The sequence below is a fragment of the Oncorhynchus kisutch genome, unplaced genomic scaffold, assembly GCF_002021735.2.
Source record: "Oncorhynchus kisutch isolate 150728-3 unplaced genomic scaffold, Okis_V2 scaffold4040, whole genome shotgun sequence".
In the NCBI taxonomy this organism is placed as follows: domain Eukaryota; kingdom Metazoa; phylum Chordata; class Actinopteri; order Salmoniformes; family Salmonidae; genus Oncorhynchus; species Oncorhynchus kisutch.
Window position 1 is genome coordinate 27,867 of NW_022265985.1, and position 22,719 is coordinate 50,585.

At 47.1% G+C, this 22,719-nt stretch overlaps 1 protein-coding gene across 2 annotated transcripts; it reads right to left on the reverse strand.

The window, feature by feature from the left end:
- Positions 1 to 867: 867 nt before the first annotated feature.
- Positions 868 to 22,611, reverse strand: LOC109879477 (transmembrane 9 superfamily member 2). Of its 2 annotated transcripts, XM_031821977.1 has the most exons (17): positions 22,079 to 22,611; positions 21,297 to 21,364; positions 16,082 to 16,175; positions 15,477 to 15,604; positions 11,562 to 11,691; positions 11,264 to 11,388; positions 10,802 to 10,913; positions 10,499 to 10,578; positions 10,275 to 10,383; positions 8,922 to 9,054; positions 7,894 to 8,013; positions 7,443 to 7,500; positions 6,650 to 6,809; positions 6,374 to 6,525; positions 4,379 to 4,490; positions 2,544 to 2,715; positions 868 to 2,149 (listed from the first exon to the last, which is right to left on the reverse strand). In XM_031821977.1, the coding sequence occupies exons 1-17, from the start codon at positions 22,226 to 22,228 to the stop codon at positions 2,082 to 2,084; spliced, it is 1,971 nt and encodes a 656-aa protein (XP_031677837.1). In that variant the 5' UTR covers positions 22,229 to 22,611; the 3' UTR covers positions 868 to 2,081. The 2 variants fall into 2 exon arrangements, with proteins under 2 accessions (XP_031677837.1, XP_031677838.1); XM_031821978.1 differs by lacking the exons at positions 868 to 2,149; positions 2,544 to 2,715 and adding an exon at positions 2,840 to 2,917 and having other exon boundaries at positions 22,079 to 22,438.
- Positions 22,612 to 22,719: the final 108 nt, after the last annotated feature.

A 22,719-nucleotide genomic window follows, 5' to 3' on the forward strand; every position in this document is an offset into this window, starting at 1 on the left:
TCATTATAACCAGCCTGACTGCTGTGATCATTATAACCAGTCTGATCATTATAACCAGCCTGATCATTATAACCAGCCTGATCATTATAACCAGCCTGACCACTGTGATCATTATAACCAGCCTGACCATTGTGATCATTATAACCAGTCTGACCACTGTGATCATTATAACCAGCCTGACCACTGTGATCATTATAACCAGCCTGACCGCTGTGATCATTATAACCAGCCTGACCACTGTGATCATTATAACCAGCCTGACCGCTGTGATCATTATAACCAGTCTGATCATTATAACCAGCCTGACCACTGCGATCATTATAACCAGCCTGACCACTGTGATAATTATAACCAGCTTGACCACTGTGATCATTATAACCAGCCTGACCACTGTGATAATTATAACCAGCTTGACCACTGTGATCATTATAACCAGCCTGACCACTGTGATCATTATAACCAGCCTGACCACTGTGACCATTCTTGACCAAGCCTCCGTCGGCAGTGAGGTGCTCTGGCTCTGTGGGGGAACTTCCCCGTCGTTCCCATCTCACAAATGTCAGCGAATTGTACAGAAGGTCTTGCCTTTATGTGACCTTTAGGTCATCCTCAGCTTAGTGGGCACCACAGCAGGGCCTCTCCTCAGCTTAGTGGGCACCACAGCAGGGCCTCTCCTCAGCTTAGTGGGCACCACAGCAGGGCCTCTCCTCAGCTTAGTGGGCACCACAGCAGGGCCTCTCCTCAGCTTAGTGGGCACCACAGCAGGGCCTCTCCTCAGCCCCGGATCAATATATCAACCTCACTTGACTGAGTTGTCCAATACTTTACACTGACTCCGCTCTTAAAGACACAGGAAAACAAAAACACTCAAAACAGGAACATTGTTTTATTTTGAATGGACCATTTCTTATTTTTCAGATCATAATTACATCATTTCAAACCAGTGAAGGAGAGAAGGAACCCAGATGCTCGGTCAGACTAATGAAACTAGTATCATTTATGAAGAGAGTATATTTACACTGAAAGGTTATAAGAATCAGAGCCCCACATAACTGATGGACGATGTCCCAAATGGCACCCTATTCCCTATGTGGTGCACTACTTTAGATCCGAACCCTTGATCAAGGGTAGTGCACGACATAGGGAATAGGGTGCCATTTGGAACATAGAAGTCGATGATGCCTTTCACAAAATCCCAAACGGTGGGTTTTTGAAAATAAAATGAACTACTGATGAGGCACGTGTCTGAGGCAAAAATTAAATAAAGAAGACAGAAAAATATGTAATTGGAATATAAAGTTAAATAACAGACCAGTTGATTAATACTCAAGCATTTATAATACAAAATAAAAACAAACAAACCCCAGAGAAAATGTGTTCATCCCAAATTGCACCCTATTCCCTACATAGTGCAGACTACTTTTGTAGTGCAGACTAGGAGTGCCATTTGGGACTCTCATCCATCTACACTACCAGCCCAGAACATGGGTTAGAGGAGGAATTCCATCGCACATTATAAACTTATTACGACCCCAAATCATTCATCAGCATTAGAAAAAAACAAGTTATTTACAATCATATTGTCCAACACTATTAATAGTTTGAATGACAACGTAAAATCACCTTAGTGCGCCAACGTGGGGACAGAAACTAACTGTAACCGGGGGGGGGGTTAATAGTCACAACCTTCTAGATTTCCGGTTTCCATTTGTCAGAGGTGAATAAGGGATGTTTCATCGATGTGCAGTAGGTTCTGGACCTCCAACAGGTATTTCCTGCACTCCAGACTACATTATGTATAGATGTGTGTGTACACACACACACACACACACACACACACACGGGAAGACTCTGGTGTCTTGCTGCTCTGACAAAAATGCGTCTTCCACGCAGTAGACAGGGGTTGTGTTCCAAACAGATCCCTATTTAGACCAGTGGGCCCTGGTCACCGTACGCAGTCAGGGTGTAACGTAACAATAGTGTCCCTCCAGCCCAGGGAGGGTGAGGTGGGAGGGGTGAGGGGGGAGGGGGCGTGGCAGAGTAAACAGGAAAATCCATTGGTTTAGTTTTTGGTTAACTACTCAGTCCACCTTCACTACGCTATAGATCTTGGTGACGAACCAGAAACAGGCGAAGAATCCAATCGTTCCTGATGGAGAGAGAGAGAGAGACAAGAAATGTAATTGACAGAAAGAGAGAAACTATGAAAATCACACTTTCCCAGGGCCATTTGTCAATCCCACATCCTGCTGTCTAGGAAACTCTCATTGATACGACAAAAGACGCCACACACACACACACACACACACACACACACACACACACACACACACACCATCCGACTGTGTGTGTGAAAACGAGTAGAGCTGCACCTCAACCTAAACCCCAGAAAGGCAGCATAACAGTCAGGGTGGGAGGATGCCCAGTCCTATTTGGTCCAGTCCATTGAACTGGACTAATGAGGATAACCTCTGCCCTCTGACCTGGTCCATCCTATTCATGGCAAGCTACAGTATGAAGCCCCGCCCCCCCCAGCTACCTACCTGTGAATAAGAAGAAGATGAGAGCCATGATCATGGTGTAACCAAAGTAGAGGATGGTGCTAGCCAATCCTGTGATCTGGAGCTTGGAGAAGAAGTAGTGGATGGCATAGACCAGGAAGTAGACGGCCGTGAAACCACTGGTCAGGAAGGAACGCCACTGCCAGTGGTAGTCCTGATGGAGACAGAGAGAACAGTTAGATATCTCTGTGTTTAGAACATCTTTACTAAGACAAGACCACTGGTCAGGAAGGAACAACACTGCCAGTGATAGTCCTGATGGAGACAGAGAGAACAGTTAGATATCTCTGTGTTTAGAACATCTTTACTAAGACAAGACCACTGGTCAGGAAGGAACACCACTGCCAGTGATAGTCCTGATGGAGAGAGAGAACGTAGCGCTTCCTTAATTAAACTTCCTGTTATTCCTTTCATCCTGTATACTCTCCTTCTCAACCGTAGTGGAGAAGGAGATTCCAGGTCCCTTGTTTGGGAACTTATCTTTTAAAGAGAGAAGCTGTTAGGAATCAAAGAAAGAGGATTTGAGAAACAGTCCCTTCATCCTCGTCATTAAGGGCACTATTGCCATTGGTCACATGACCCGACCAGGAAATGCTCAGATCGTCATAACTCAGCACAGAGGTGGAAGTAGCAGAGTAGGATGGTGTGTGTGTGGTGTCTAACCTCAGCACAGAGGAGGAAGTAGCAGAGTAGGATGGTGTGTGTGTGTGTGGTGTCTAACCTCAGCACAGAGGTGGAAGTAGCAGAGTAGGATGGTGTGTGTGTGGTGTCTTACCTCAGCACAGAGGAGGAAGTAGCAGAGTAGGATGGTGTGTGTGTGTGGTGTCTTACCTCAGCACAGAGGTGGAAGTAGCAGAGTAGGATGGTGTGTGTGTGGTGTCTAACCTCAGCACAGAGGAGGAAGTAGCAGAGTAGGATGGTGTGTGTGTGTGGTGTCTTACCTCAGCACAGAGGTGGAAGTAGCAGAGTAGGATGGTGTGTGTGTGTGTGGTGTCTAACCTCAGCACAGAGGAGGAAGTAGCAGAGTAGGATGGTGTGTGTGTGTGGTGTCTTACCTCAGCACAGAGGTGGAAGTAGCAGAGTAGGATGGTGTGTGTGTGTGGTGTCTTACCTCAGCACAGAGGAGGAAGTAGCAGAGTAGGATGGTGTGTGTGTGTGTGGTGTCTAACCTCAGCACAGAGGAGGAAGTAGCAGAGTAGGAAGGTGTGTGTGTGTGGTGTCTTACCTGAGCACAGTGGTGGAATTAGCAGAGTAGGATGGTGTGTGTGTGTGTGGTGTCTTACCTCAGCACAGAGGTGGAAGTAGCAGAGTAGGATGGTGTGTGTGTGTGGTGTCTAACCTCAGCACAGAGGAGGAAGTAGCAGAGTAGGATGGTGTGTGTGGTGTCTTACCTCGGCACAGAGGTGGAAGTAGCAGAGTAGGATGGTGTGTGTGTGTGGTGTCTAACCTCAGCACAGAGGAGGAAGTAGCAGAGTAGGATGGTGTGTGTGTGTGGTGTCTTACCTCAGCACAGAGGTGGAAGTAGCAGAGTAGGATGGTGTGTGTGTGTGGTGTCTTACCTCAGCACAGAGGAGGAAGTAGCAGAGTAGGATGGTGTGTGTGGTGTCTTACCTCGGCACAGAGGTGGAAGTAGCAGAGTAGGATGGTGTGTGTGGTGTCTTACCTCGGCACAGAGGTGGAAGTAGCAGAGTAGGATGGTGTGTGTGGTGTCTTACCTCGGCACAGAGGTGGAAGTAGCAGAGTAGGATGGTGTGTGTGGTGTCTTACCTCGGCACAGAGGTGGAAGTAGCAGAGTAGGATGGTGTGTGGTGTCTTACCTCGGCACAGAGGTGGAAGTAGCAGAGTAGGATGGTGGCCTCAGAGCAGGTGATTACCAGGATGATGAACACCAGAAACAGGAACCCAAACATGTAGTACATCTGGTGAGACCTGTTGTGAGACACAACCATCCATCATAAAGATAACCCACTGCTCTAGCATCTGGTGAGACACAACCATACATCATAAAGATAACCCACTGCTCTAGCATCTGGTGAGACACAACCATACATCATAAAGATTACCCACTGATCTAGCATCTGGTGAGACACAACCATACATCATAAAGATAACCCACTGCTCTAGCATCTGGTGAGACACAACCATACATCATAAAGATAACCCACTGCTCTAGCATCTGGTGAGACAACTATACATCATAAAGATAACCCACTGCTCTAGCATCTGGTGAGACACAACCATACATCCTAAAGATAACCCACTGCTCTAGCATCTGGTGAGACACAACCATACATCCTAAAGATAACCCACTGATCTAGCATCTGGTGAGACACAACCATCCATCATAAAGATAACCCACTGCTCTAGCATCTGGTGAGACACAACCATACATCCTAAAGATTACCCACTGCTCTAGCATCTGGTGAGACACAACCATCCATCCTAAAGATAACCCACTGATCTAGCATCTGGTGAGACACAACCATACATCCTAAAGATAACCCACTGATCTAGCATCTGGTGAGACACAACCATCCATCATAAAGATAACCCACTGCTCTAGCATCTGGTGAGACAACCATACATCCTAAAGATTACCCACTGCTCTAGCATCTGGTGAGACACAACCATCCATCATAAAGATAACCCACTGCTCTAGCATCTGGTGAGACACAACCATACATCCTAAAGATTACCCACTGCTCTAGCATCTGGTGAGACACAACCATACATCATAAAGATAACCCACTGCTCTAGCATCTGGTGAGACACAACCATACATCATAAAGATAACCCACTGCTCTAGCATCTGGTGAGACAACCATACATCATAAAGATAACCCACTGCTCTAGCATCTGGTGAGATACAACCATCCATCATAAAGATAACCCACTGCTCTAGCATCTAGTGAGACACAACCATCCATCATAAAGATAACCCACTGCTCTAGCATCTGGTGAGACACAACCATACATCATAAAGATAACCCACTGCTCTAGCATCTGGTGAGACACAACCATACATCATAAAGATAACCCACTGCTCTAGCATCTAGTGAGACACAACCATCCATCATAAAGATAACCCACTGCTCTAGCATCTGGTGAGACACAACCATACATCATAAAGATAACCCACTGCTCTAGCATCTGGTGAGACAACCATACATCATAAAGATAACCCACTGCTCTAGCATCTGGTGAGACACAACCATACAGCCTAAAGATAACCCACTGCTCTAGCATCTGGTGAGACACAACCATCCATCATAAAGATAACCCACTGCTCTAGCATCTGGTGAGACACAACCATACATCCTAAAGATTACCCACTGATCTAGCATCTGGTGAGACACAACCATACATCCTAAAGATAACCCACTGATCTAGCATCTGGTGAGACACAACCATCCATCATAAAGATAACCCACTGATCTAGCATCTGGTGAGACACAACCATCCATCATAAAGATAACCCACTGCTCTAGCATCTGGTGAGACACAACCATACATCATAAAGATAACCCACTGCTCTAGCATCTGGTGAGACACAACCATCCATCATAAAGATAACCCACTGCTCTAGCATCTGGTGAGACACAACCATCCATCATAAAGAAACCCCTTTAAAACACGCTGTCCTCTGCTTCACTCCAACCACTAGTCAACCTACAGAGCCGTAGTCAGTTACTCACTCAACCCCGTTCACCTTTAACCTCACTGACTGGTTCTGCCTTCGCGACAAGCTGCTCGTGTAGCAGTCCCAAAACAGAGCAGCAGCGTCTGCAGGGTAGCTGAACTGAGACACTCACCAGATGCTGTTGAGGATGAAGAAGAGCTGGATGAAGATACAGCCGAACGGGAGGATCCCCCCCATGACGATCCCTGGGAGAGATCTGGTGTAGAACGACTGCTCCGGGATCTGACGAGGGATCTGATTGGTCCGCACAGGGTGCTCAATCCCCTGAAATGCACCAATCACATGACAGAAGGGAGGAGTATGAAAGGCATGATATGCACACAGACTTGTGTGTGTGACACAGTGTATGTTTGAATGTATTCACATATTGACGTGTGCTTGTACTCACGGTCTTCTTGAAGCCGAAGTAGGCCCCTATGAAGGTGAGGGGGACAGAGATGCAGAACCACAGAGCCAAGATGGCCACCAGGGTGCCAAAGGGCATGGCTGCAGACGAGCCCTCTCCCCACAGGATCAGATTCATCACAAAGAAATCAGCAAACACAACCCTGAACACAGAGACAGACGTCAACTATCAACCCTGAACACAGAGACAGACGTCAACTATCAACCCTGAACACAGAGACAGACGTCAACTATCAACCCTGAACACAGAGACAGACGTCAACTATCAACCCTGAACACAGAGACAGACGTCAACTATCAACCCTGAACACAGAGACAGACGTCAACTATCAACCCTGAACACAGAGACAGACGTCAACTATCAACCCTGAACACAGAGACAGACGTCAACTATCAACCCTGAACACAGAGACAGACGTCAACTATCAACCCTGAACACAGAGACAGACGTCAACTATCAACCCTGAACACAGAGACAGACGTCAACTATCAACCCTGAACACAGAGACAGACGTCAACTATCAACCCTGAACACAGAGACAGACGTCAACTATCAACCCTGAACACAGAGACAGACGTCAACTATCAACCCTGAACACAGAGACAGACGTCAACTATCAACCCTGAACACAGAGACAGACGTCAACTATCAACCCTGAACACAGAGACAGACGTCAACTAACAACCCTGAACACAGAGACAGACGTCAACTAACAACCCTGACCGTAACCACAAACTAACGTCTATCTCCTCAACCAATGTACAGTCAGACTCACCCAGGACACAGGAAGCAGGTCAGCAGGACGTTAGTCTTCCATTTCTCCCCACCAAAGGCTGTGACATCACAGAGAGCAGACATGAAGAGAAACAGTCAGCAACTCTTGGAAGACAAACAGTCAGCAACTCTTGGAAGACAAACAGACGTTTCTTGGAAATTCAAACTTCTTTCTTTACTTCCAAGGTGTTGAGGCATATAGCCTTTATCAGGGAGGCAGGATTCAGGCCATAGAGCATGTGTTGCTAGGGAGGGTTGGGGGACCCCTACTGCTACAGGCCTCTACAGAACACTGAACCAGTAATTGACACAGAGACTATCACCCCCCCCAACTGACACTGATTGGGCCTAACGAGCTACCCTCCAGCACAGTTGGGTCGTGACTGGTCGACTTTTCAGGGTCAAGTTGGGGTCGTGACCCTTTCCCCCCCTCGGCCCAAATGTTCACTTACACTTGTAGAAGCGGGCAGCCACGTAGCCGGCTGGTGTGCCCAGTAGGACCCAGAGCACCACGGCACACGTCATCAGGGCACCGCGGTTCGCCGGGGACAGGAAGCCCAGGCAGGCAAAGACTGGACAAGGGGAACACAATGGATATGGAGCAGAAAATAAACACACCGTTGGGTTTGACTGAACTGTGTGCTGTTATTGTTGGTCCTTTTCTGCTACTGAATAATTAAATAACTAAGATGACTGTCAGTGACTACATTAAATAACTAAGATGACTGTCAGTGACTACATTAAATAACTAAGATGACTGTCAGTGACTACATTAAATAACTGTCAGTGACTACATTAAATAACTAAGATGACTGTCAGTGACTACATTAAATAACTGTCAGTGACTACATTAAATAACTAAGATGACTGTCAGTAACATTAAATAACTAAGATGACTGTCAGTGACTACATTAAATAACCAAGATGACTGTCAGTGACTACATTAAATAACTAAGATGACTGTCAGTGACTACATTAAATAACTAAGATGACTGTCAGTGACTACATTAAATAACTGTCAGTGACTATATTAAATAACCAAGATGACTGTCAGTGACTACATTAAATAACTAAGATGACTGTCAGTGACTACATTAAATAACCAAGATGACTGTCAGTGACTACATTAAATAACTAAGATGACTGTCAGTGACTACATTAAATAACTAAGATGACTGTCAGTGACTACATTAAATAACTAAGATGACTGTCAGTTAATGCATTAAATAACCAAGATGACTGTCAGTTAATGCATTAAATAACTAAGATAACCGTCAGTTAATGCATTAAATAAGTGAAACACTAGTCCTAATCTCAGAGTAGAAGTAACTAACTACTTCCTCTATACTAAATGCTACCTTGCTAATTTGTTTTTGGGTAATGACAAGTAAATGTTCTGGACAAGTGTAGAAGGTTTGTTTTGCATTCCTACAAGTCAACAGGTAGACAGAAACACAGAGCTGTAGATTGTAGAACTCACAGAGAGTGACGAACATCATGATGAAGATCTGAGTTCCTGATCCCAGAAAGACAGAGAGGAGCATGCCTTTCCTGGGAGGCCGGAAGACGTCTCCATGGACCAGCTTCCAGCCAAACTCCTCCTGGGCATCTTCCTGACACGACCAGCAGAGAGGGAGGAGGGGAAGACCTTCACTTAGTTTCACTTTCAACTGGATTTATTCTATATAACATCTTCATCACCACATCTCTCACTATAAAAAGACCATCACAAAACAGCAAGAATGTTCAGGCCAAATGAGGAGAGGACAGGGAGGGTGTGAGGGGGGGAACCCAGCAGGATATAACAGGGGGGAGAAGATGAGGGAGTGGGGTCTCTCCTGTCAATTAGCGGTGATAGACTTCAGAGGGTTGGAACACGAGCAGGCTGGTCGCCGCGGTGACGCTACCTGTCAGTCTGATCGCTAGGGGGAGGGGCTGAAGGGAGTCTGATCGCTAGGGGGAGGGGCTGAAAAGAGTCTGATCGCTAGGGGGAGGGGCTGAGGGGACAGAGCTGCTGAAATAATGACTGAACTCGGAGACAGATAGAGACTACAATACTGGTAGGGGAGGGGGTCGGGGGTGAGAGGTGCTGGTGTGGGGGGGTAATATAGATACATGTCACCCCTAGTGACCCCCACAAGCCATCCTAGAGAACATCTGCTGTCAGTTTTCCTGGAGATGGAGAGATGAGAGATGGTAGATGGAGAGTACACAAGGTCACACACCCCGAGGTCGTAACCAAAGCCTCCACCAGCTGGCTGGAGCCAATCAGAGCTTGGAGCCAGTTGTTGGGGTTCTGTGTGTCTGTACCGAACCAGTAGAGCAGACCACTACCCTGTCACTCCTCATCAGGGACATGTCTGTGTGTTTGTGTCTGTACCGAACCAGTAGACCAGACCATTGCCCTGTCACTCCTCATCAGGGACATGTCTGTGTGTTTGTGTCTGTACCAGACCAGTAGACCAGACCACTGCCCTGTCACTCCTCATCAGAGACATGTCTGTGTGTTTGTGTGCACTAGATAACCCTTGCCAGTGTCACACAGACAGAGCCCTCATATGACACATCCCACAAACCAACATGGTGGACTGGGACCGTGGGACCTGAAGGGAAACCAACATGGTGGACTGGGACCGTGGGACCTGAAGGGAAACCAACATGGCGGACTGGGACTGTGGGACCTGAGGGGAAACCAACATGGTGGACTGGGACCGTGGGACCTGAAGGGAAACCAACATGGCGGACTGGGACCTGAAGGGAAACCAACATGGCGGACTGGGACCTGAAGGGAAACCAATCAGCCCGATTACTGTGGAGGATTTACCAGACTCACCACAGAGTCCATCTGGTTGTATCTGGCAATGTCCTTATGTAGAGTCCTCAGCATGATCATAGCCACCATACCAGACAGGAAGAGAACGATCACCAGAGAGTTCATGATGCTGGGGGACAAGACAATACACACACAGTTACAGACAGAAGGGGTGTGTGTGTGTGTGTGTGTGTGTGTGTGTGTGTGTGTGTGTGTGTGTGTGTGTGTGTGTGAGAGAGACTCACCTGAACCACTGAATGTTGGTGTGGGGCATGGACTCCAGAATGTAGTCCCAACGTGACGCCCATCTTATGTGCGTGTCCTCCTAGATACAACACCAGCTTTTATATTACACCCACTGACCAGAGCACATGACTAACCTCTCCTGAGACCTGACCACTCGCATTAGCTCCCCAAGCGTATGTCTAGGCTTTAGCTCAGTGGGCTAGCCGGCGTTAGAGCACGTAGGCAACCAGAGACTGAACCGAGTCAGTCACACAGACAGAGGCATTTCCATTTACAAACGGTCATGGGGTTTAGGAACATACCACAAACTGGACAGAGTAGGTATAGCCGATCTTCAGCTCTCCACTGAACTTGTTGTTCAGGTACATGGGCCCCCCTGCACAGTCGGGGGCCTCCACTTTGGTGTGTTTATAGCTTTGGAGGAGAGGAGGAAGAGGAAGAGAGGAGAGGAAGAAGAGGGGAGGAAGAAGAGGGGAGGAAGAAGAGGGGAGGAAGAAGAGGGGAGGAAGAAGAGGGGAGGTGGGAAGGAGGAGAGAATAAGTCACAATAAATAAATACGTGATGTGAATTAAAGAGAGACATCGTTACTTGGAGTAGAAACACACATTATCTAAGGATGAACATTTCATGGAGACTAGAGAAATAAATAATTCATTGTTAAGAACTAGAAAACCCTTAAGGGGTGAATTCTAACTTCACATCAATGAATGACTAAGTGACCGTGAGGATTGTCCCCTGAGTGAAGCGACCGTTTGACCTCCTACCTCTTGGGCTCCATCTTGGCAGCGACCAGTCTAGCCCCAGCAGCCTCGTTCTCCACCACATGATAGTGGATGGTGATGTCAACATGGTTGAAGACGTAGAATGTGTCTTTGTCCTTAAAGTCAGACTGGAACGAGGAAACGCTTAAGTTATGTGCTTTATAAACATATTATAAGCAAATATAAGCCTTTATAATGTCTTATAATGTGTTCTGTCTGTCTAGCAAAACGTTTAACTGACTAAAAAAAATGGCCCTACTCAGAGGCCTAACCTCCACACACAGGATATGAATGGACTCACGTTGACAACACAAGCGTCTTTGGGTCGTCCCGCCTCAGTGACGTAGCAGCCAATGGGAAACCCTGGGTTACAGAACTTCTGTCCGTCCTCCACGTCATAACACCAGGTCACCGGCATGTTGTCCACTATCCTACAGGAGACAGACAGGGATACAGCATGTTGTCCACTATCCTACAGGAGACAGCATGTTGTCCACTCTCCTACAGGAGACAGACAGGGATACAGCATGTTGTCCACTATCCTACAGGAGACAGACAGGGATACAGCATGTTGTCCACTATCCTACAGGAGACAGACAGGGATACAGCATGTTGTCCACTATCCTACAGGAGACAGACAGGGATACAGCACGTTGTCCACTATCCTACAGGAGACAGACAGGGATACAGCATGTTGTCCACTATCCTACAGGAGACAGCATGTTGTCCACTATCCTACAGGAGACAGACAGGGATACAGCATGTTGTCCACTATCCTACAGGAGACAGACAGGGATACAGCATGTTGTCCACTATCCTACAGGAGACAGACAGGGATACAGCATGTTGTCCACTATCCTACAGGAGACAGACAGGGATACAGCATGTTGTCCACTATCCTACAGGAGACAGACAGGGATACAGCATGTTGTCCACTATCCTACAGGAGACAGACAGGGATACAGCATGTTGTCCACTATCCTACAGGAGACAGACAGGGATACAGCATGTTGTCCACTATCCTACAGGAGACAGACAGGGATACAGCATGTTGTCCACTATCCTACAGGAGACAGACAGGGATACAGCATGTTGTCCACTATCCTACAGGAGACAGACAGGGATACAGCATGTTGTCCACTATCCTACAGGAGACAGCATGTTGTCCACTATCCTACAGGAGACAGACAGGGATACAGCACGTTGTCCACTATCCTACAGGAGACAGACAGGGATACAGCACGTTGTCCACTATCCTACAGGAGACAGACAGGGATACAGCACGTTGTCCACTATCATACAGGAGGCAGACAGGGATACAGCATGTTGTCCACTATCCTACAGGAGACAGACAGAGATACAGCACGTTGTCCACTATCATACAGGAGACAGACAGGGATACAGCATGTTGTCCACTATCCTACAGGAGACAGACAGAGATACAGCATGTTGTCCACTATCCTACAGGAGACAGACAGGGATACAGCACGTTGTCCACTATCCTACAGGAGACAGCATGTTGTCCACTATCCTACAGGAGACAGACAGGGATACAGCATGTTGTCCACTATCCTACAGGAGACAGACAGGGATACAGCATGTTGTCCACTATCCTACAGGAGACAGACAGGGATACAGCACGTTGTCCACTATCCTACAGGAGACAGACAGGGATACAGCATGTTGTCCACTATCCTACAGGAGACAGACAGGGATACAGCACGTTGTCCACTATCCTACAGGATACAGCATGTTGTCCACTATCCTACAGGAGACAGACAGGGATACAGCACGTTGTCCACTATCCTACAGGAGACAGACAGGGATACAGCATGTTGTCCACTATCCTACAGGAGACAGACAGGGATACAGCATGTTGTCCACTATCCTACAGGAGACAGACAGGGATACAGCACGTTGTCCACTATCCTACAGGAGACAGACAGGGATACAGCATGTTGTCCACTATCCTACAGGAGACAGACAGGGATACAGCATGTTGTCCACTATCCTACAGGAGACAGACAGGGATACAGCATGTTGTCCACTATCCTACAGGAGACAGACAGGGATACAGCATTTTGTCCACTATCCTACAGGAGACAGACAGGGATACAGCATGTTGTCCACTGTACAGGAGACAGACAGGGATACAGCATGTTGTCCACTGTACAGGAGAGGTACAGGAGAGGTAGACACAGGGTTAAGGACAGTGTGCGGTTGAGACTGTGGTCCAATCCCAAAATCGACCCCTAAACACTTGTGGAGATCTGATTGGATTTGAGAGGTGTGAGCTATATGGTAATAACTCCACCCTGTCCTCTGATAGGCTAGGAGGAAGTTTCACCATATATCGGATACCAGCGCTCGGCAACAAGAGTCGTTTTTGGGGCAACAAAGTTAGTATTTGTTTTGTTGGATTTTAGACCAGCTAAATCACCAGGAATTCAGCCCAAATGTATTTTTTTTATAAATACTTAATCGTATCAATGTGACCATGGTATAAAAATGTTATTTTCAAATGCAATCTCTTTTTGGGCTTAGTTATGGTCAATTTGCAGTGCACAAATGATTATCATGATGATGTTCTGACCCACCCTCCCATCCGCTCTGACAACATTCAGTCAGAGGTTTAATTTAGTCGCCTACCCCTGGTCAATGCCAATCACATCCTCTCAGATCTTCACAACTGCCTAATGTTCAGGGATCTATTTGGGATTGGGTCAGTGGTGTCTATGGGGTCAGAGGACAATACAAGCCAAGCTCGACACCTATTGGCCACATGAGTCAGTGCAGGTGTCTGAAGTCTGGGTTGAATCCCAGCTTGTGAACTCTAGACTTCCTGTATGGGAAATGTGTGTTTACATCTCAATTCAGAGGAAAATTAGATATGTGTCTGTTGCACAAAACAGAGAATGGATCTCTAACCAGTATGACTATCTAACCAGTATGACTATCTAACCAGTATGACTATCTAACCAGTGGTGCTGGTAGTTAGCAGTATGAATATCTAACCAGTATGACTATCTAACCAGTACGACTATCAAACCAGTACGACTATCAAACCAGTGGTGCTGGTAGTTAGCAGTATGAATATCTTACCAGTGGTGCTGGTAGTGAGCAGTATGACTATCTTACCAGTGGTGCTGGTAGTGAGCAGTATGACTATCTTACCAGTGGTGCTGGTAGAGAGCAGTATGACTATCTAACCAGTATGACTATCTAACCAGCGGTGCTGGTAGTGAGCAGTATGACTATCTTACCAGCGGTGCTGGTAGTGAGCAGTATGACTATCTTACCAGCGGTGCTGGTAGTGAGCAGTATGACTATCTTACCAGCGGTGCTGGTAGTGAGCAGTATGACTATCTTACCAGTGGTGCTGGTAGTGAGCAGTATGACTATCTAACCAGTGGTGCTGGTAGTTAGCAGTATGACTATCTTACCAGTGGTGCTGGTAGTGAGCAGTATGACTATCTAACCAGTATGACTATCTAACCAGTGGTGCTGGTAGTTAGCAGTATGACTATCTTACCAGTGGTGCTGGTAGTGAGCAGTATGAATATCTAACCAGTGGTGCTGGTAGTTAGCAGTATGACTATCTTACCAGTGGTGCTGGTAGTGAGCAGTATGAATATCTAACCAGTGGTGCTGGTAGTTAGCAGTATGACTATCTTACCAGTGGTGCTGGTAGTGAGCAGTATGAATATCTAACCAGTGGTGCTGGTAGTTAGCAGTATGACTATCTTACCAGTGGTGCTGGTAGTGAGCAGTATGACTATCTAACCAGTGGTGCTGGTAGTTAGCAGTATGACTATCTTACCAGTGGTGCTGGTAGTGAGCAGTATGAATATCTAACCAGTGGTGCTGGTAGTTAGCAGTATGACTATCTTACCAGTGGTGCTGGTAGTGAGCAGTATGAATATCTAACCAGTGGTGCTGGAAGTTAGCAGTATGACTATCTTACCAGTGGTGCTGGTAGTGAGCAGTATGAATATCTAACCAGTGGTGCTGGTAGTTAGCAGTATGACTATCTTACCAGCGGTGCTGGTAGTGAGCAGTATGACTATCTTACCAGCGGTGCTGGTAGTGAGCAGTATGACTATCTAACCAGTGGTGCTGGTAGTTAGCAGTATGACTATCTAACCAGTGGTGCTGGTAGTTAGCAGTATGAATATCTAACCAGTGGTGCTGGTAGTGAGCAGTATGACCATCTTACCAGTGGTGCTGGTAGTTGAGCAACATGCCTTTCTTCAGAAAGTCCAGGTGGGCTTTGTCCTCTGGCTTGTTGGTGTTGTAGGATTTAGTACACACCGGCTTACAATCCACCTTCTTCTTGAACTCAAACTTCAACACACAGACATACAATGATTTACTCAACTTCCTGCTGAGAGTTAGACCAGTAGAATACACAGGGTGACATTTCTAATTTTGCTGTGAATCAGCAGTTTTTCTCTTGTTATGTCAGTCAGTGATGGTCAGCCAACTAGCCCATGTTAACTAACATATTTCAGATAGCTTACTGGATAACAAATGTAGCAATCTAAACTTGTTATCCGGGGTTGGTATGGATGTGGCTACGCAGACATGTGAGCAACTGCGACCCCCCCCATGATGAGTTCAGGTTTTTTGTGGCCCCCACCCCCATCAGAGTTGCCCATCCCTGATTTAGCATGTAGGTACAGGTTGTACACACCAGAGTGAAGGGGGAGTCGGTCATTCGGAGTGAGGTATGAAGGTGCAGAACATTGTAATGAGATTAGAAATGTAATACAAACAGGATATTAAAGTGTGTGTGTGTGTGTGTGTGTGTACATCACCCACCTTGTAGGGAGAGGGCTCAATTCTCTCGCCAAACAAAACCTGACCCAAATTCTCAGACGGGCGCTTCTCAGAGTCGATAGCGCAGAAATCAAACCTGAAGAATACGAGGAGAGAAAAAGAGAGTTGACAAACGTTCTGTTTCAGCAACACCAAGCCAGCCCATAAGATGAACATGCCCTGAGAGTTCCCCACAACACCAAGCCAGCCCATAACAAGATGAACATGCCCTGAGAGTTCCCCACAACACCAAGCCAGCCCATAACAAGATGAACATGCCCTGAGAGTTCCCCACAACACCAAGCCAGCCCATAACAAGATGAACATGCCCTGAGAGTTCCCCACAACACCAAGCCAGCCCATAAGATGAACATGCCCTGAGAGTTCCCCACAACACCAAGCCAGCCCATAACAAGATGAACATGCCCTGAGAGTTCCCCACAACACCAAGCCAGCCCATAACAAGATGAACATGCCCTGAGAGTTCCCCACAACACCAAGCCAGCCCATAACAAGATGAACATGCCCTGAGAGTTCCCCACAACACCAAGCCAGCCCATAACAAGATGAACATGCCCTGAGAGTTCCCCACAACACCAAGCCAGCTCATAACAAGATGAACATGCCCTGAGAGTTCCCCACAACACCAAGCCAGCCCATAACAAGATGAACATGCCCTGAGAGTTCCCCACAACACCAAGCCAGCCCATAACAAGATGAACATGCCCTGAGAGTTCCCCACAACACCAAGCCAGCCCATAACAAGATGAACATGCCCTGAGAGTTCCCCACAACACCAAGCCAGCCCATAACAAGATGAACATGCCCTGAGAGTTCCCCACAACACCAAGCCAGCCCATAACAAGATGAACATGCCCTGAGAGTTCCCCACAACACCAAGCCAGCCCATAACAAGATGAACATGCCCTGAGAGTTCCCCACAACACCAAGCCAGCCCATAACAAGATGAACATGCCCTGAGAGTTCCCCACAACACCAAGCCAGCCCATAACAAGATGAACATGCCCTGAGAGTCCCCACAACACCAAGCCAGCCCATAACAAGATGAACATGCCCTGAGAGTTCCCCACAACACCAAGCCAGCCCATAACAAGATGAACATGCCCTGAGAGTCCCCACAACACCAAGCCAGCCCATAACAAGATGAACATGCCCTGAGAGTTCCCCACAACACCAAGCCAGCCCATAACAAGATGAACATGCCCTGAGAGTTCCCCACAACACCAAGCCAGCCCATAACAAGATGAACATGCCCTGAGAGTTCCCCACAACACCAAGCCAGCCCATAACAAGATGAACATGCCCTGAGAGTTCCCCACAACACCAAGCCAGCCCATAACAAGATGAACATGCCCTGAGAGTTCCCCACAACACCAAGCCAGCCCATAACAAGATGAACATGCCCTGAGAGTTCCCCACAACACCAAGCCAGCCCATAACAAGATGAACATGCCCTGAGAGTTCCCCACAACACCAAGCCAGCCCATAACAAGATGAACATGCCCTGAGAGTTCCCCACAACACCAAGCCAGCCCATAACAAGATGAACATGCCCTGAGAGTTCCCCACAACACCAAGCCAGCCCATAACAAGATGAACATGCCCTGAGAGTTCCCCACAACACCAAGCCAGCCCATAACAAGATGAACATGCCCTGAGAGTTCCCCACAACACCAAGCCAGCCCATAACAAGATGAACATGCCCTGAGAGTTCCCCACAACACCAAGCCAGCCCATAACAAGATGAACATGCCCTGAGAGTTCCCCACAACACCAAGCCAGCCCATAACAAGATGAACATGCCCTGAGAGTTCCCCACAACACCAAGCCAGCCCATAACAAGATGAACATGCCCTGAGAGTTCCCCACAACACCAAGCCAGCCCATAACAAGATGAACATGCCCTGAGAGTTCCCCACAACACCAAGCCAGCCCATAACAAGATGAACATGCCCTGAGAGTCCCCCACAACACCAAGCCAGCCCATAACAAGATGAACATGCCCTGAGAGTCCCCACAACACCAAGCCAGCCCATAACAAGATGAACATGCCCTGAGAGTCCCCACAACACCAAGCCAGCCCATTACAAGATGAACATGCCCTGAGAGTCCCCACAACACCAAGCCAGCCCATAACAAGATGAACATGCCCTGAGAGTCCCCACAACACCAAGCCAGCCCATAACAAGATGAACATGCCCTGAGAGTTCCCCACAACACCAAGCCAGCCCATAACAAGATGAACATGCCCTGAGAGTTCCCCACAACACCAAGCCAGCCCATAACAAGATGAACATGCCCTGAGAGTTCCCCACAACACCAAGCCAGCCCATAACAAGATGAACATGCCCTGAGAGTTCCCCACAACACCAAGCCAGCCCATAACAAGATGAACATGCCCTGAGAGTTCCCCACAACACCAAGCCAGCCCATAACAAGATGAACATGCCCTGAGAGTCCCCACAACACCAAGCCAGCCCATAACAAGATGAACATGCCCTGAGAGTTCCCCACAACACCAAGCCAGCCCATAACAAGATGAACATGCCCTGAGAGTTCTCCACAACACCAAGCCAGCCCATAACAAGATGAACATGCCCTGAGAGTTCCCCACAACACCAAGCCAGCCCATAACAAGATGAACATGCCCTGAGAGTTCTCCACAACACCAAGCCAGCCCATAACAAGATGAACATGCCCTGAGAGTTCTCCACAACACCAAGCCAGCCCATAACAAGATGAACATGCCCTGAGAGTTCCCCACAACACCAAGCCAGCCCATAACAAGATGAACATGCCCTGAGAGTTCCCCACAACACCAAGCCAGCCCATAACAAGATGAACATGCCCTGAGAGTCCCCACAACACCAAGCCAGCCCATAACAAGATGAACATGCCCTGAGAGTCCCCACAACACCAAGCCAGCCCATAACAAGATGAACATGCCCTGAGAGTCCCCACAACACCAAGCCAGCCCATAACAAGATGAACATGCCCTGAGAGTTCCCCACAACACCAAGCCAGCCCATAACAAGATGAACATGCCCTGAGAGTTCCCCACAACACCAAGCCAGCCCATAACAAGATGAACATGCCCTGAGAGTTCCCCACAACACCAAGCCAGCCCATAACAAGATGAACATGCCCTGAGAGTCCCCACAACACCAAGCCAGCCCATAACAAGATGAACATGCCCTGAGAGTCCCCACAACACCAAGCCAGCCCATAACAAGATGAACATGCCCTGAGAGTCCCCACAACACCAAGCCAGCCCATAACAAGATGAACATGCCCTGAGAGTTCCCCACAACACCAAGCCAGCCCATAACAAGATGAACATGCCCTGAGAGTTCCCCACAACACCAAGCCAGCCCATAACAAGATGAACATGCCCTGAGAGTTCCCCACAACACCAAGCCAGCCCATAACAAGATGAACATGCCCTGAGAGTCCCCACAACACCAAGCCAGCCCATAACAAGATGAACATGCCCTGAGAGTTCCCCACAACACCAAGCCAGCCCATAACAAGATGAACATGCCCTGAGAGTTCCCCACAACACCAAGCCAGCCCATAACAAGATGAACATGCCCTGAGAGTTCCCCACAACACCAAGCCAGCCCATAACAAGATGAACATGCCCTGAGAGTTCCCCACAACACCAAGCCAGCCCATAACAAGATGAACATGCCCTGAGAGTTAACGCAACATATGATTTCTACTTCAGTTCACAAACTGGAGCATTTTGTCTTCTTAAACCATCTGCTGCTGGTACTTTTTCTCTGATACCCAGATTTCAACAACAACCTCTCCTCTCTCATCACACAGCAAGCTAACATAAAGAAGGCCACATTTCAACAACAACCTCTCCTCTCTCGTCACACAGCAAGCTAACATAAAGAAGGCCACATTTCAACAACAACCTCTCCTCTCTCATCACACAGCAAGCTAACATAAAGAAGGCCACATTTCAACAACAACCTCTCCTCTCTCGTCACACAGCAAGCTAACATAAATAAGGCCACATTTCAACAACAACCTCTCCTCTCTCGTCACACAGCAAGCTAACATAAAGAAGGCCACATTTCAACAACAACCTCTCCTCTCTCATCACACAGCAAGCTAACATAAAGAAGGCCACATTTCTCACGCACACTTAACACTGCAACGTCACTTCAATTACAGTCCCCTGACCCTCTCCACGACCCCTCGGTGGAAAAGGGACATTAGTGTCCTCTAACGACGTGACAGAACAGCTCCTGTGGCTGAGCATGTTGAGGCCTCTAGTATCACATTTAACTCAGGTAAATAATAAATCAAGTCATTCAGATGCCACATAATAACCCTAAGTAGCTATTGTTATCAAAGTATTCCATCTTTGATTTAATGCCACTGGAGTTTTCAGATCCAGAGTAAGGACTGAAACTGGCCTGTTTCTTTCACTTAAGCCAATATCTATATCTTCTATTGACTATTTCTCTAAACCATGATTCAGCTAATCTTAAACATTAGGCAGCCATTTTGTTGAAGCAGAACTACTGTAATAGAACAGTGCTCGACTTGGACTGAAATAGGTGCCGGTACTGTTTGTATTTAGGTGCAGGAGCCCCATCATACTTTTGAGCTAATATTCTATAAGAGGTGCCGGAACTCAGCCCCAGTGAGTTCCTGTCCAAGTCAAGCACTGCAATAGAGTATTATTAACACTGTCTATGGACTTCAGAATTCCAATCACAGTTGGATATCGCTGGTGCTGCTATAGTGACAGAGCGGGAGAAAGAGACAGGTGAGAAAGAGTAGGAGAGGATGGTGAGTGACAGAGAGGATGGTGAGTGACAGAGAGGAGAAAGAGTCAGAGAGGATGGTGACAGAGAGATGCTCTAGTTTATCAGACCGTATTAGTGCGCCTAGTCCTACCCTGGCTGACTTCACCATGTTCCCAACACATGTCTGTATCCCAAATGTCACCCTATTCCTTACACAGTGCACTACTTTTGGCCACGGCCCATAGGTCGCTGGTCAAAAGTAGTGCACTGTATAGGGAGTCATTTGGAACGCAACCTATATCTTCCCCGTACACTAAGTCTGCAACTACACAATAAGAACACTGTCCAAAAGCACCGAACCCACAGCCTTCAGCAGCAAGACTGAGAATTGTAGAAGACCAATAAGAAGTTGTTGTTCCTGATGTACTTACGCAGTGTATTCATAGGGTAAGACAGACTCCACAGAATCCAGTCTGTTCACAAATATCTCGATGGTCGACTGAAAAACAATGAAAAGCAGTTATTTTCTCAAAATGTATCGGCAACAACATCTAGAATACAGCACACATTACAGCTATTTTTTTTCTCAAAGGCACAACGACTAGAGATCTGAAATGGGAGGGAGGAGGAGGGCTACATAACTTTACAGGATTTCTTTATGTCCTGTCCTGCAGTGGAATTGATTCTTATCCGTTCTTATTCAGGCCCTTCCTCAAAGACAACTGTCATGCAGTTGACAGCTCTCTTTTAGATTAGGATAATACGGAATTTGGGACATAATTACATTTTTTAATGACAAGTAACTTCTGATCAAAAGTATGGATGAACTAATTAGCTATCTACAACACAAGTTAAGCAGTTGTCTCACAAGTAGTAGCCCAACTAGCTCGTAGGGGGTGCTAAGTAGCTAGCTAGCAATATGCATTACAGATAGCTTACTGTGACTGGTTGGCCAACAACACTGGTTCTAACTAGCTACATTTAGATTCTACTAACGTTACCTAGTGATTCATCATTATGACAGCTATCCTGCTTCTCATGGTAACCAAGACAGCAAGCTGTTCTGATCCCTTCCAAGGAGTTTCAGAATGCTAACATTAGCAGCTAGCAGGCAAGTTAACTGGTAGCTAGCTTTACTTGCCAGCTGATAATTAGAAGGACGATAGCATGAAACCGTTGGCGCATTTTAACTTATTTTTTTAGATCTAACTACCTTACAGTCCGGTACTTCATTCTCTTTCCCAGCTTGTCCTGGTTCACAAAAACTAACAGGGGCCAGACCCGGTAGATAGAAACTTGTAGCGCTGTGTAGCAGAAGGAAGATCACCAAAACAGAGCCTCTCGCTCTGTGCAGGGAGCACATTTTCCTCTTCTCTCGACGAACCTAGTTAGCTAAACGTTTCTTGGCGTAACGTTAATATCTGTCTACACAGGGGGGTGACAGGCTAGCTGGCATTTGAATTCACCAGATAGGACAGTTGACATAAGGTAGCTAACGTTAACTAACTGGGATCTGTCTGCCTTCGTAGCTACATAACCCAGATACTTTTCCTGCAGCGGGCAGACACGTCATCTGCGTCTACATGGACGTGTTCTTCCGTGGAGGATGATGGGACTCTGGAGGTAAAGTTGGCTGGGCTGTTGTTGAAAGAATAGCACTTTGTGTTAAATAGAAGACATTTTCCGGCCAAAAAAATTCTAGAATAAAAACGGGTTTATTGTCATGATTTCTAATTCCGCTGAGAATCAAACAGCAACATTCAGAGCACCTTACAATTTAGGCTCTGGCAGAAAGTGCCTATTCCAACAACGACCTGGAGATGGCAGTGTAAAACCAATATTTCTCTCAAAACG